The 15536-nt window shown below is 37.5% G+C and overlaps 2 protein-coding genes across 2 annotated transcripts; one reads left to right on the top strand and one right to left on the bottom strand.

Moving 5' to 3' along the window:
* Positions 1-688: 688 nt before the first annotated feature.
* LOC137957324 (glutamine synthetase leaf isozyme, chloroplastic) lies at positions 689-4372 on the top strand. Its single transcript, XM_068805079.1, has 14 exons — positions 689-890; positions 1496-1758; positions 1863-1902; positions 2019-2122; positions 2222-2270; positions 2367-2473; positions 2559-2646; positions 2764-2892; positions 3084-3158; positions 3290-3343; positions 3546-3583; positions 3664-3823; positions 3914-3974; positions 4063-4372. The coding sequence occupies exons 2-14, from the start codon at positions 1511-1513 to the stop codon at positions 4200-4202; spliced, it is 1293 nt and encodes a 430-aa protein (XP_068661180.1). The 5' UTR covers positions 689-890; positions 1496-1510; the 3' UTR covers positions 4203-4372.
* A 106-nt stretch (positions 4373-4478) lies between these two features.
* Positions 4479-13673, bottom strand: LOC137957323 (DEAD-box ATP-dependent RNA helicase 57). Its single transcript, XM_068805078.1, has 13 exons — positions 13407-13673; positions 12732-12922; positions 12423-12528; positions 12200-12324; positions 12026-12117; positions 10596-10692; positions 10306-10386; positions 9990-10222; positions 9703-9897; positions 9396-9486; positions 8243-8365; positions 7809-7959; positions 4479-5181 (listed from the first exon to the last, which is right to left on the bottom strand). Exons 2-13 carry the CDS (start codon positions 12810-12812, stop codon positions 4715-4717), a joined length of 1842 nt encoding a protein of 613 aa, XP_068661179.1. The 5' UTR covers positions 12813-12922; positions 13407-13673; the 3' UTR covers positions 4479-4714.
* Between the last annotated feature and the right edge of the window lie 1863 nt (positions 13674-15536).

The raw sequence follows: 15536 nt of genomic DNA, 5'->3' as shown, positions 1-15536 counted from the left end.
AACGAAAAGGAAGCAATAGTTAACACTCTCTTCCTATTTTTCTTGTGCTATAATTATCGAGCCATATTGAATTAGATAAGCTTTAAAGTGACCCTTTGATATCAATTACTCAAATGAGTATTTCAATTTGGGGAGAACACTAAATGATTACTAGTCTTAATAAAAGACTAAGACAATGATTTTATGATATAAGTAAAGATCAATAAAAATAATTACAAGTGGTTGGTGAAGGGAGCTAATCCTTACTGCAAGAGCAAAATCAAAGAGACCACCCCCCTCTAAAGAATCCCCGTTGTTGACAGCTTCAATTGAAACTTAACCTTAATTAGTATCCTCTCTCCCAAGAGTTAGAATTCCTCTATTCTCTCTTTCCCTCGAGATCTTTCTTTTAGCTTAAGTCACCTTTATTGGTCGGATCGATGAGTTGAAACAAAAATTACAAAACCCTAGTGATGGTGTTGTTGTTGGACTTTGTTCTTGTTCTAAGTATTGTCACCATCTAGATAAAGAAAATCATTAGAGTCTCAAATTACATTTTCTAATGACTAATTTATGTTTCCAAAGGTTTTTTAAGTATGTGTTTGGTGGTTGCAAGGAGAGAGAATGAAACTTGAAAGTAACCCTTATCTTGTTTATGGAGACCCTAGGTGCCCTCACCCCATCAAGACCATTTTCCTCCACCCATGTAACAACCCTATCTACTATGGAAAGGGCACCAAGCCTCCTCTCCCTTTTTCTTTTAGTTTTTTTAACCATATTCCAAATTCAATCTCCCCTCTCCCCCCTTCTTTCTCTCTGCCTCCACTCTCTTGCAGGTCTTCTCAGTTCTCATCTCCATACCGGTTGTGTAGAGTGACATTCTCCCGCCATTCTCCCGCGGCAGTTTTCTGGTGCGTTTCCTAACTTCTTCTTCATTTTACTTGTCCTCTCTCTTGCTTTCTCGTCGTTCTCTTTCCTGTAATGCTGCTGAGAATCGTTGTCGTAATTGCAAAAGGCATTTGTTTGGACGGATGATCTTGTCATTGCATCCATTTAAACATCGGAAGAACTCCATGGAGGAATCTTTTGGTGAAGTTCAGAAGAATTGCGTTTTCGTTAGAGAATCCATCAGACTGATTATAGACTTCTTTAGAATCTTTGTTTAACGGCTTTGAAGCTTTTTTTCTTTTACCGAAATTTTCGGCGAAAGTGAATCTCGCCGTCTCATTCCGGCATTATCGAAAATTAGAAGCTTGTTTTCTGGACACTTGCGTCTCTGTAAGACGCTGTTCGGCCTTTTTTAAAGGCTTACGAGGTTTTGAGGGAGGACATAATTGTCAATTACGCACCCTTTCTGTTGCAGATTTTGTAGCTTTAAGACTTTTTGATGTTTTTCTTTCTCCCTTGTCGTACAACCAATTGGCCGAATCTGCCCCGAGTAGGACCCATGTGTTTTTTTTACGGACCCAGCTTTTGAACAATACTGACGCTCGGATTCTCTTCACCTTGTGTCCAGTAACGCGTTGGAAGAATGGCACAGATTCTGGCGCCTTCCATGCAATGGCAGGTTAAAGTTTCACATAATTCACTTAAAGGAAGACCCATGACTGCAAACCTGTGGAATTCTCTTGTGTTGAATCAGAGACTAAAGACTAAACACTTGTCCAAATTTAGAGTTTGTGCTCTGAAATCTGAAAATGCCACCGTCTCAAGGCTGGAGGATCTCTTAAATTTGGACCTCACTCCTATTTCTGATAAGATCATCGCTGAGTATATCTGGTAATTGCGGACATTTTTCTTCTTACCTATTGTTGTTTGATTAATCACTGTCAGTCGCTCTTGACTAGCACCCATGTTAACAAGAAATTATCCGTATGGATCAGGATAGGAGGGTCTGGGATTGATCTTAGAAGCAAATCACGGGTAGGATGCAGAGGTTTTTGTCATTGATTTGAAATTGGAAAAATTATTACACTCTTTCTTTTCTTTTCTTTTTTTCTTTAATTTTCAGTGCCCGTTTCTGTTTTTCAACTTCTTAGACTATCTCTCGGCCTGTGGAACACCCCTCGGAACTTCCGAAGTGGAATTACGATGGGTCCAGCACTGGGCAAGCTCCTGGTGAAGATAGTGAAGTGATTATATAGTAAGATGCTTATTTCGGGGTCCAAAAGAACTTTATTTGTCGTGTTGGTTGTCTAAGTGACTAGTTTAAATGATCTGTAAATTCCATTTCTGTCTACAGCCCACAAGCAATTTTTAAGGATCCTTTCAGAGGAGGTAACAATATCTTGGTGAGTGTAATGAAACTACTAAAAACTGGAGAAGGCTGGCAATGCATACTTTTCAATTGTCTTTTACATTCTGTTAATGGTATAAATGATCTGAAGGTTATCTGTGACTCTTACACACCCGCTGGAGAGCCCATTCCTACAAACAAACGCCACAGAGCTGCTCAGATTTTCAGTGATTCAAAGGTTGTCAGTGAAGTCCCATGGTAAGCACCAGTTCATTTCAATTTTAAGTACATGTCAAATACATCTAGATGTTAATGTCAAACGATTGGTTGTGTCTGAAATTAGGTTCGGGATAGAGCAGGAATACACCTTACTCCAAACAAATGTCAAATGGCCTCTGGGTTGGCCTGTGGGAGGCTACCCCGGTCCCCAGGTAATTTCTCATCTTGCAAATTCTGATGATTGACTGTACTATTGATAAGCTTGATTTCTATTCTCTAGATCTTTATTTTATCTCCTAAGGTTTTCAATTGTCTTATGTTTGTTCCAGGGACCCTACTATTGTGGTGCCGGTGCTGACAAATCATATGGGCGTGATATATCTGATGCTCACTACAAGGCTTGCTTATATGCTGGAATCAACATTAGTGGAACTAATGGGGAAGTTATGCCAGGCCAGGTCTCCTTCTCTGTCTCATCTTTCGCACCTTTCAGATTTTATATTTTCTCAGACCATTGCAAAAGAACGTTATGTATTTGTATTTTGCTCAGCAAATGTAAACATCATAGCTTTCTACTTTCAGCCGTTTGACTTATTAGAGTAGGTTCATAAGTATGACATCTGTTAACCATCATTCATGTTTTCTTCAGTGGGAATATCAAGTTGGGCCTAGTGTTGGCATTGACGCAGGTGATCACATATGGTGCTCTAGGTACATACTGGAGGTAATTCACAAACATTATTTGTCTAGCCTATATGTAGAATGGAAAAACACAGAAGCTTTGCATATCTTTTTACTTTAATCTCTTGTCGTTTTGTCCACTTTTGCTTATTAAAGCCATCTTTCTCACAACAGAGGATAACAGAGCAAGCTGGCGTAGTGCTCTCCCTTGACCCAAAACCTATAGAGGTAATGCTTAAACCACCCACTAAGTAGCTTAAAAAATTTGAAGAATCAATCAGCTGCGTGTACAATACGGTCTGTTTGTAGCCTTATCATTGTGCTGGCACTTTCAAAAACTCCTTGTGAACTCAGCTGATTACTTATCGTCACCCATGTAAATCATTCAGACCATTTCAGTTCAATCTTTTGTTTTTGTTTTCAACACTAGGGTGATTGGAATGGAGCAGGATGTCATACCAACTACAGGTACTAAATATAATCTTCTCCGAGCTCAGAACAGTTTAATACACTTTACTTTTATTTAAATGAGGGTCATCCTTTTATAGCACTAAGAGCATGCGAGAAGAGGGAGGTTACGAAGTAATAAAGAAGGCAATCCTCAACCTCTCTCTCCGCCACAAGGAGCACATCAGTGCGTATGGAGAAGGGAACGAGCGAAGGTTGACAGGAAAGCATGAGACTGCCAGCATTGACACCTTTTCATGGGTAGTTTAGTTCATTTTGAAATTTATCCGTTCACATTTTTTTTTCCTTGAACCCACTTTACACCATACTGAGCTATTAATACATGTCTAGGGTGTGGCTAATCGTGGTTGCTCAATTCGTGTTGGGCGTGATACTGAAAAACAAGGCAAAGGTATGTTGAAAACAATTCAGAAATCAGAGGGAATGAAAGCTTTTCTTATAAAGATGAGGGTTGTTAATTACAAGTTTTGTTCATCCAGGCTACTTGGAAGACCGTCGTCCAGCATCAAACATGGATCCATACGTGGTTACCTCACTACTTGCCGAAACAACCATCTTGTTTGAGCCTCCGCTGGAAGCAGAAGCTCTTGCTGCAAAGAAGTTTGCGTTGAAGGTGTAGGAACACTAAACGAGTCATTCAATTGAGGTGGTTCCTTTTTTATGTCTCGCTCCATTTTCACTGTTTTATTACTCTCGTAAGAAGCTTTGTTTGTATAAAATGCTCAAAGAACAAGCTCAAGAACACTACTTTTTATTGCCAAATGGCCTTCTTCCTTTTCTTTGCTTAAAGATACTTTCTGTGCCTCGAATGATTTTGGACGAGAAAAGCTCCATGCATGTTTTTTTTCTTTTTAAAGGTGGCTTCAAAGTGTGCAAGCAGTTAGACGATTGAATATAAAAAAAATCCTCTTGAATGACCTCCTAATCAAGAGATCCAACGATAAAAAACATAGGAATTGATTAAGACAAGACTAAATATAAAAAAACCACAGAAGAGAGACTACAAGTTGCTGACCAACGTTTACATCTGAAGAGAGACTATAAGTTACTGATAAATGTTTACACAACAGGCTAGAAAACCGATCTAAGATTCACCACCCCGATAGCACAGGCTATCCCCATTGAAGCTTTTCAGGGTCCTGTCGAAAGGAACTTCTCTGCTTTATGCTTCTTCTGCTTGGGTTTTAGCATAACTTTTCCGTTTTCCTTCGGTACGTCAGGTACAGGTTCTGGTACAGAAGTTTTCCAGGTCTTTTGTTGCCTCTTCCGCTTCAAATTGGGTGCTTCTGCAGCCACCTGGGGTCCATTTGAACTAGATTCTTTTTGCACCGGCCGAATGTCTGATACAGTACCTTTCTGGGATTGCTGTCTTTTCCACCTCAAATGGGGTGCTTCTGTATCTTCCTGAGGTCCACTCAATATAGAATCTCTCTGAGGCCGGTGCTTTTTCTTCCTGAGCTTCTGTAATGAGAGCATCCAAGATGGGACCTCGCAGCCAGATGCTGCAATAACATTGGCTATATTTCGTAAGAAGGGTACATCCTCTTCTGTGTACAGACTTATGGCATCACCTGTTCTTCCAGCTCTGCCACACCTCCCTACATGCAAATATATGTTCAAAGCTTTACCCCTCCAGTATTCACTATAGCCAGATTTGATCCATACAAACCATTTTGCCTACTCAAAAACATCCATTAGGAAGAAATAAACTTTAAAGAATAGGTGAAATTTAATCTGAATCACCTAGCATATAGAACGGTTTCATCTACTGCTGGCGAATGGAGACTATGTTTTTTTTATGGAGGAAGGGATAGAATAAATCACCATTTAGAAAGAAATGGAAAATTCTTGGGCAAGAAACAAAACAAAATGGCACCAAAATATTTGACTATGAACGTGTAAAATTTTTAAAACTGAAGTATAGGAGAAATTAGGGTTTGGAAAAATACTTTCTTATAAATTTTAAAACATATTTATAATTTAAATAGTATGCATATTTATAATAATATCCCTGCTCCCTTGAAACCCAAGAAAACTAGTTTCTATAGGAAAATACTTTCTTATAAAATAAAAAACTAAATAAACTCAAATTAAACTTCTAACACTCCCTCCCTCCTATAGCTTCAGCTTATTACAAAATGTCTCACACTATTTCCCATTTTAAGCAAAAAATAAAAAACCTGCAGCAAGTCATTGCTACGTGGTTAAGATTAATCTTGGACAAAGCTTCATCAGCCCTATTAGGCTAGGATTAATCTTGGACTAAGCTTCATCAGCACTGGTATTCTTATATTCTTTCTCCTTCTCAAGCTATGTAGTTTATGTCATTGATACCAAGTTTGAACTAAAATATTCAACTTTGTTTATCTCCTCCTAAATAGCACCCTAGCCCAAGACATCCAATTGAACAAACTGTATAGAAGAATATAAACAACAATGAAGAGGACTCGTAAATCCTTGTTAAGGGTACGACATAAGAAAAAGGGTACAACTTAATGGGTGACACAATTAGGAAAATCCCAAATCAACACAAATCACAAGATATGATTTCGAAAAGGAAATAGTGATAACAATCACTAAGTTGGGAAATGAGTTATTGCTTATCACCCCTATATTGATGGCTAGGCAGAGATTCTATATTGCTGCTTGGAGACTTATCTTTGTCGCTTTGCCAATGACAAGCTGAAGCAGTGGGTGTCCTTTTTACCATGGGCTGAGTTGCTTGCAAACTACAACACTGCCCACTCTCAGCTTTGAAGATATCTCCCTTCGAGGCACTCTATGGCAGACCCCAACTGGCAATACCTGCCTATGTTGTTTGGACTACATAAATATATGATCTTACGCAGACTCTTCTAGCGAGGAATGAAACTCTAAAATTGATAAAGCAAAAGTTGCTCCACGCCCAGGAAACAACGACACTCTACTATGATTATAATCTTCCAAGAGAAAGCTCTCATTAGTGATTTACTTTGGGCCTAAGCCCCCATGGATTCATTCTTGGGATTTACCCCAAAAGGCTTCACTCCAATAGAAATAGTGTCCACACTTATATATCCATGATCTTCCCCATTTCTAGGTAATGTGGGACTTTAGTTGTATACCCAACAACATTCACCACAACATGGAGAAGAATAAGACATTCACCACAAGATAGAGAAGAAGGAGAAACATCTTCTTGCTTCTTCATCTTCCCCTTCGTTCCCACCTTATTTCTTTCCCCATCTCAGAACTGTTGTCAGTCTGATACCATGTAAAATTTGTAAATTGAAGTGTGGAAAGATTAGGGTTTGAAGACTCAGTCCCCTATTTATATCTTAAACAATGGTAAAAACAACAATAATGTTAACATTCAAAAACCAAGAAAACAATAATATCCCTCTCCCTAAAACCATAGGAATCTAGTTTCTACAGGAAAATACTTTCCTAGAAAATAAAAAAAAACTAAACAAACAAAAATTAGACTTCTTAACAGAACCATCAGTGATGGCACCACCAGATTCTCATAACGGCGAACTGAAAAAAAATCAATAATAGTAACAAAAAAAATCAGAGATAAGGGCCATATCATTTTGCATAGCAAAAAGCAAGGAATGTTTTTCAGGTAGTGCTAATGACGAAGACAAAGCACAAATACACCAACATAAAGAGTTCATGCTGAAGACAATAGACACATCCTCAACAATGGAGAACTTTATCTGTGCCTCATTCAGAGGCCCATCACTGCATGGCAGAACCATCAATAAGTACACAGAGTATGCTGTTCAAAACAAAATGTAAAAAGAGTACAAATGAATTTGTTTTATGAAATACATAAGTGAATCCTAAGTTTCAAATAGGTCTTGAAAATCCCCCAGCCATAATACGAAGCATAATGTTAGGCTCATTGAAGTACCATTACCATAGATGCAACATTTGTGGCTGTATGATTTGATGGTGATGGAAAGATATTTTAGTTTCTTTGCACTGGCTTTCCCTCTTGATCCCCAAAAGCAAATCTTTCCAACTCCCATATTAATATTTATTATAAATGAAGCATTTCTATGTGATAAATGACCACCAAAGATATAACAGAGCCAAATGAGAACTAAATGGTCGAGAAATTTGGAAAGTAAACCTACTTTTTTCTTCAAAATGATGAGAAATTTATTAAAGAGGAGAACTTACCACTAAACCAAATACAGAAAATGTAACTGAATAGTGTGCAGGAAGAAAGTTGACATACCAATACGATGAATATATGCTGCAGCTGATTCAGGAAAATCATAATTAATCACGCAGTTGACACCCTTAAAATCCATTCCCCGAGCCATCACATCAGTGGCAATCAACATCCATGTCTTTCCAGCACGGAAGTTATCAACTGCATCCTCTCGCTGCAAAGACCAACACACAGTTGCTTCAGAGACCTTCAACCAAAGTACAAGACAGCATTTATGATAAATAAATAAATAAATGTTCGCACAGGCAATTTAGTATAACCTCTAGAAATTCTCGGGAAGTCGTATTGTTTGATCATGATTCTTACTTTAAATCCACATATGTTGTAATTAACACCACCTCACAGATAAAATCTTCCCCCACATGTTGTAATTAACTTGGCCCCACAGAAAGAAAAAGGATAAAACATGAATCTACTAATCTCAAAGAATTAGTCACCTGTGCCTCAGTTAAATCTGCATGGATCACATCCACCTTTATGTCATCAAATGCTAATTCCTTGTAAAGTTGCTTTGCACGTTCTTTGCTTTGGACAAAAACCAATATGGGTGGGTCTAGACTCTGCACACCAATGTCATTGATTACTGTTGTAATACAAACAGGACCACATGAACTTCAAAGGAGAAAAAAACTCTACAAATGGAAGGCATCCTTGCTTTGAAAGAAAAATCGAGGTTGCTGCAAGAAAAATATCAAACATGGCAGATAATGTTGAGAATGCTCCATTTCACAATGCAGCTAGTGATGTTTCCACATTACTGACGTCAAATGATTGAACCATCGTCCGCTTAATAAATTCTGTTACATAAAAAGAATCCAACTCCATAGTTTGGACAAAGCTTTAAAAATAAATCCCTATAACAAAAGAATATAGTTTGATGATCCATTGTCAACCCAATATTACACTCATAACCATGTAACTTTACTTCAGCATTTAGGTCAATTTTAGTAAAAGTTTGTCATTACACTAACAGTACGGTTTTAGCAATTCTATCAGCTTTTTTTACTATGATCACACGTCATACAAGTCCAACTTATCCTCTTTCAGTTTCACACTCTCTCAACAAATTGGGGGGACTGCAATTAAGTTTTCCTAGAGTGTTTAGCATAATGCAAGTAACCCTCCATCTTCACTTCAGCATGTACTCCAATTTTAGTAAAAGCTTGTAACTACACTTTTTATTGAAAAGCTTGTAACTACACTGAACAGTACAGTTCTAGCCATCCATCTGTTTTTTTTTACTACAACCACACGTTGTAGAAATCCAATTCATCCTCTTTCAGGTCCACATTGTCTCTCAACAGATTGAGGGGATAACAATTAAATCTTCTTAGACTGTGTTGCATAATGCAAGTAACCCTCCACTACAGACAGTTAGCAAGAGAACTACTCAATGTACAACTGAATCAAATGTTTCATTTTTAGTTCTCATATAAATTTGAAACAAAATCTCAAGGAGAAATTGTAATACATATATTCATGAATTTATCATAGTGCATCAGATTTGAGAAGCTGTAAGTACATATACAGATATTACTCATTTAAAAAAAACATATACAGCTATTACTCACAGTCCAAATAGCTACACACCTCTGAAAATTTTTGACGCAGTGCAAGCAACTTTCCTTCTTCAGTTCCAGCAAAAATTAGTTTCTGGTTTATCAGCTCTGAAGCAGAATTCCTGCACAAGTATTTCAAGATGAATTCACTTTCGTGAGTGAAATGTCAACACTCGAATATTAAAAGTACTTCAGTAAAAGAGTTTTGTATAGCTGAGAGTATCCTCTTCCCATTCTTCTCACAAACAAGAATTGAGGGGCCAATGAAAACCTTGTCTCTACATACACATATAGGTGGCTCAAGTGGGGAATTTGGTTACAAAAGGCTCACAACTTACTTCCTACCCACGATAATTCGAACTGCATCATGCATTATAGTGCGTGCAATCTCTTCAACTGAATCTGGCAAAGTAGCACTAAATAACGAACGTATGATTGATGGATTTGAACAGGCTTTGACCACAGAGTCAATCTGTTCTACAAAACCAAGCTCAAAAAGCTTATCAGACTCATCCAAGACAAGGTACTCCACCCTGCAAAAGATTCAAAAATCAGTTTGATCAACTTCTGGACCCATTCTTGAGGTCCATTTTTTTTCTAACACACATGGTTATTTAGTACAGACCTGCTTAGGTCAAGCTTCCTGTTTCGCATGGCCAAATCTAAACGAAGTGGTGTGGAGACAAGAATATCACAAGGCATTTTCTCAAAATCACCAGCTTTAGCAAGGTCCTTGGTCATCAACTTGATATAAAATTTACTTCCTTTGGCAAGTTTCTTGCATTCTCTAGTTGTTTGTGCAGCTAATTCCCGTGTAGGACAAAGAATGACAGCTCGAATACCAGCTTTCAGTCCCGGCTAATACAGGGAAAAAAAGAACTCATGATGTTTTAAACCCAATTAAGTTAAAATAATTTAAAACTCTGGGGATAACCACTTACCTTAAGTTTCATAAGTATAGGGCACACAAAAGCCAAGGTCTTCCCAGAGCCTGTTGGCGCACAAGCAAAGCATTCTCGTCCCTAATTCAGACAGAGACACCACCAAAAACAAATTTCAATGGTCAGAAGTATAAAACTTGTGGAGATAAAGGATTCATACTTCTAGGTGTACCATAACTGAAAATAACACATTGACCAAGGTAACACTAGTACACAAGAAAATACTTAATACATAACAATTTAAAAGAGAGAAAGTAGAACAAAGGGACAAATGAAATTAAAGAGCATACAGAGAGGAAGACTGGAATAGCCTGCCTTTGAATAGGTGTAGGTTCTCTAATTCCCAGGTCTGCTAAATTGTGCAGTAAATATGCTTTACAGTCAAACCTGTTCAATAGAAAATTATTAAAAAGAGTTCAAACCAAACAATATTATTTGCTCTCAACTAGGAAAGACAAAAGTAGAAATGAACTTCTTAGAAAATAATAAGTAGCACCTACAGCTGAAAAAATCGAAAAAAGCTATATGAGATGGTTTAGGCATGTTCTAGGTCAGACCTAGCATTGCACCATTTAGAAGACAATAATCTAATTAGTAGATATACAAGAAGACAATCTTAGGTATCAAATGGCTCAAATTATGCCAATTGGTATCATTATTGCTAACTAGAGGATACACAAAACAGAGCCAAATTGATTTTGGTTGTGAAATTGCATCCCTAGTCCTTATAAACTATTCAAATGATATAAGTTCTAATGCGGGACACTTTTATATGTCTATCACAGGAATTTTTATTCTTGCATATTCATTACATCAATTTCATGTGATTGAAGCCCCACCCCAAGAACTCAGAATACAAAGAAACGACCCACACCAAGTTGACATTTTTTGGACTGTTTATGGTAAGCCCACCCTAAAAGGCTGTACTATTTGAGGTGCCCATTGAATGGGAATAACGCTACCAAAGGAATATATTATAGATGAATAACTGAACCTAAATCTGAAAAAAAAAACAGTTATTCATATTACTATGTCACAGGGAATAATCCTACATATGTTAATATTAGATAAAAAATTCTGATAGTATTTAGTTTGAAAAAAGGCCTCCTAACTTTGGCTACTTATTTTGGGATAGACCAGTGCCTTACTTTAATATTATGTGTCACTGTCAGATGCTTCCCACCATGTAAATAAATTTTGAGCCCATTAAAGTATCTAGATGGCCATATCCAGAACGATGACACATAAGAAGGTTGCATTTGCAAATGTCCTGCTAAGGACAGCCAAGTCTAACCGAAATCTACAAGTTTCAGCCAGATGGTTCAAAAGATATACCTCTCTTTACACTTTGATAAGTTTTAGCCTGAGCTCAGTTTTAAACTACAATTAGTTGTACAAAAATTTGCATCAATTTTTACTAGGCCACTAAATTTAATTCTTCCTTTTTCTTCCTGAGGAGTAAGAAAAACAAACTGTTGTTAAAAAAAAGTGTAAAAGGAATTTTTAAAGCCATCCTTTTACAGTCAATATTACAAGTGTTCTATCTACCAGAGACGAAATACAAAAATAAATACCAGTAATACTTTAATTTAGTAATAACATGGAAAAAAAAACAAATGGAGAAGAGAAGTCGTTCCACACAAAAAACAAAATCAACATGAAAATAGGAACTACAATTCTCAATTAACAAGGTTCCAAAAACCTAGTATGCGAGAAGTACCTTGAGCTCAATTCACTGAAATTCTGAAGAGGGGATGGAACATTGTAACCAGAAATGTGAATGCCATGCTTCTTACGAAGAACTGCATCTATCTGCAACCACAAGAAGAATATGCATTAGCAACTGATGAGGCAAAAGTAATAATTAGGAGAGAGATCAGAGTGCATGGTAAACCTCAATCTGTCTATCAATTTCTTTCTTCTTTTTGAATAATTCATTGTTGGTCAATGTTTTGTCTTCAGCAGTAGATTCCGAACTTCTGAAAACACTGAACCCTTCAACAGATTCTACATGAGCAGCTGTATGAGAAAACCAACTTGTCAAAAGCCAGGCCGTTGCGAAGAGTCAGGACACCAACAAGCAATAAAAAGAGAGAAACTAAGTGCCAATTAGCTACCTGAAGTCTTGGTTTTCCTTCTCTTCATTTTCAGAGACACCTCCACTTCTGCTTTTTCTGCTTCACCCTTTTCAGTAAATTCTGTTATCTCAGCCTCTTGCTTGGGCTGCATCAAATCATGAGAGTGCCTTTTAGATTTCAAAATCCAATTACAACTAAATGCACTTAAGTTCATAATGAAAAGTCTAGAAAACTTATAAACGACTATGAGAGACAGATAAAACAATAGTTCAGATGCGGCGGCAGCAAAGAGTCCTTGTAACATTTTAATTCCTTTGATCATAGTAGATAGTGAACTGTGATGATTACCTGGAATCTGGCAAAATCTTTGGCGAACCTCTTCCGGTCAAAATGGGTGCCCGAGAACAAGAAGGACGAAGGCTTGTCCATTACTACAATGATGAATTCCGGCAAGATGCTCTCTGCTTCTGTTAGGGTAGGATCCTCCCGGAGAGAAGACAAAAAACCCTAGCTTGGCTTGCTAAAACTTTGGTTTCAGGCTGCCACACTCCAACAAAATAAAGATCAAAACAAAAATTACTAAAGGACATGAGGGGTTTGTGCGGGCATGCCCGGAAGGAACTACAGATTGTCAAATTGTGCTTGAATGTCATATTGGCAATCATTTAAATAGGCGTATAGTGCGACCAAGCTTTGAAGGAACTACAAATTGTCAAATTTTCAAACGATTCAGATATGATGAATCCAATGTCGATTTATGCATGTTATGCTATCATGTGAAAAAAAAGATTAAATTAACCTCTTTTATCAATCCCCAACCATGCTTTAACCAAAAAATAACCAGCTTTATCCCACCCCTGTTATATACACGGGAGCCATCTTAAAGCCTATCGGCGAGAGCATTGAAATTCGGTGTTAGGGTTGTTCAGTACGAATGTTTTACCAGCAACGAAATAAACTAGGTGCAAGTCTGAGATAGGAAGGAAAAAGGACAGAATAAAGGGGAATTTTTTTTCAGATTACCTGTTTGAGCTAAACAACTTAGTGACGGTGTAGACGATTTTTGGCCGAAGAATAAGGTTAAGTGCAGGAGGAGACTTGTCAGGATTGACTCTGTCTCTGAAATCACCAAAGCCGGATGAGGACCCGACTGAGCACAGGGAGGTAGGTTTAACTTTTGAGATTTGATACCAGTGGCACTGGCATTACCGAGTGACGCGGCGCAGAGGAGCTTGGGGGTAGAAGAAGCTTATGCGGAGGAGGAACGTAGGGCTTCTGCAATAGCCGGAGCGGAAGGGGACCGACACTGAACCAGAGATGGAAGGTAGGTTTAACGCGGGATGGTGCTTATGTAATTATATGAGCATCTATGCCTTTTATTTTGTATCGTTCAATATTGATCGGACGATGTGAGAAGCACCTTTATTTTCAAATTGGTTCCATCCTTTCTTGTGAGAGGACTCAATCTATGTGGGAGCAACTCAATAATTTGGACTTTGTGACTGATTTCAAAACGAGGGACACACTCTAAGCAGTTGAATGTAAAGATTGATTTCAAGATTCTAGTCCACAAGCAATAATTTGGACTTTGTGACTGATTTCAAATTAAGAGAGCTCTAGATTAAATTTACTTGACCTAGTTTAGTAAATTTATTTTCAAAGTAAATGCATATTGGTACTTGAATTTTTTTTTTTTAAATTCATCAATGAATGCTTATACAAGGTCAACTCAAGTGTCTCTATTAGATTGAACAAAATGATTTCAAAGTGAGTGAGCAATTGTTCTGTCAATGATAAAGTTAATCGAATGGAGATTTCAAAGGTTTGGACAATCACTTTGAAAATGTCCAATTTTGAACTCCCTATTATGATTTCAAAGTGCACGAATACTTAGGAGTAGCTTCGAAAGTCTTAGGAATCGACCATCAGGTTATTTTCCCTGTAGCACTTCAAGGGTTGAATCGTTTTGAATGTAAATGACATAATTTGAATGGTCTTCTATAGACACTCCTTCCAACTTCAATTGTTTGAATGTTGGGTGACTGATTTCTCACATAGACTCTTACCTCTCTTGGTCCTTCAAACATATTTTTGGTTGTTCATTTTCTTCTTGCTTCTTTAGACTACTTAGTTCAAACATTTAGTTGAAAGACATCTCAATATAAATTTTCTCTCTCTTAGTTATTTGAATCATTATTTTTCTTCTGATTATTCAAATATACCACCATATGATCGTTTTAAATCTGTCCAAAGTTTCTCGAAGCACATAATTAGTACTTAAGTGTTCTTTTATCATAAAAGCCAAGCTAATGGAGATGTTGAGATTGAAGGTCTCCCAACATTCATTCTTCCCTTTTTAGGGATTGACAATTAATTTAGGGTTTTATAATTGTAGTGAGATAAAGTTTCATTTCACTGCAACTTCCCTATATATGTGTGGAAAGTGGAAGAAGAAGTGTGTTAAGCACCTAACCAATACTACCCAAAAGACCGGCCTATTAGGGGCGGAAGGCATAAGTACTTAACCCAGGACCATAACATCACACCCCACCTACCCGAGCCGACGACCACGGCGGCATTAACACAGCAACGTGACCGGGTCAAAGGTCTTGCCAAGGGCTTCCGGTCCACCTGCGCACGCGGCCACGAGGACTCGAAGTCGGGACGTAGCGCCTACTCTGATACCAAATGTTTAACACCTAGCCAATACTACCCAAAAAACCGGCCTATTAGGAGCGAAAAGCATAGGTACTTAACCCAAGACCATAACAAAGTGGGAACTGCATGGAAAGGAGGCAAAGATCAAGTAGCAAGACAAATGCCACTATTTTTGGGAAAAATTATTCCTTTTGTTTTTGTCTTGATGCCAATCTATGTAGTACAAAGGTCATCTGAACTTTGGACTTGGTCAATTTGATTTCAAAGCATTGTGTCAAAGAAAAGAGATATGAGAGTGAAACAATCACCCCTTCTCCCACTGTCAGACTTCACTTTCTTTGAATTTTCTCCATTTTTTAAATATTTAATTAAAATTAAAATCGCTCTTGTTCCCAGTCAACTTCAAATAATTAGATCAATATTATTTATTCATTTAAGTATTACATAAATATTGAAAAATCAACTTTTCATTTTTCCTCAAAAGTCTTTCAATCA

The sequence above is a fragment of the Aristolochia californica genome, unplaced genomic scaffold (assembly GCF_029961685.1).
Source record: "Aristolochia californica isolate CCGP_79_NKW_82.1479 unplaced genomic scaffold, dmAriCali1.0.hap1 SCAF_2, whole genome shotgun sequence".
Taxonomy (NCBI): Eukaryota; Viridiplantae; Streptophyta; class Magnoliopsida; order Piperales; family Aristolochiaceae; genus Aristolochia; species Aristolochia californica.
This window is presented reverse-complemented; position numbering and strand designations above follow the sequence as displayed.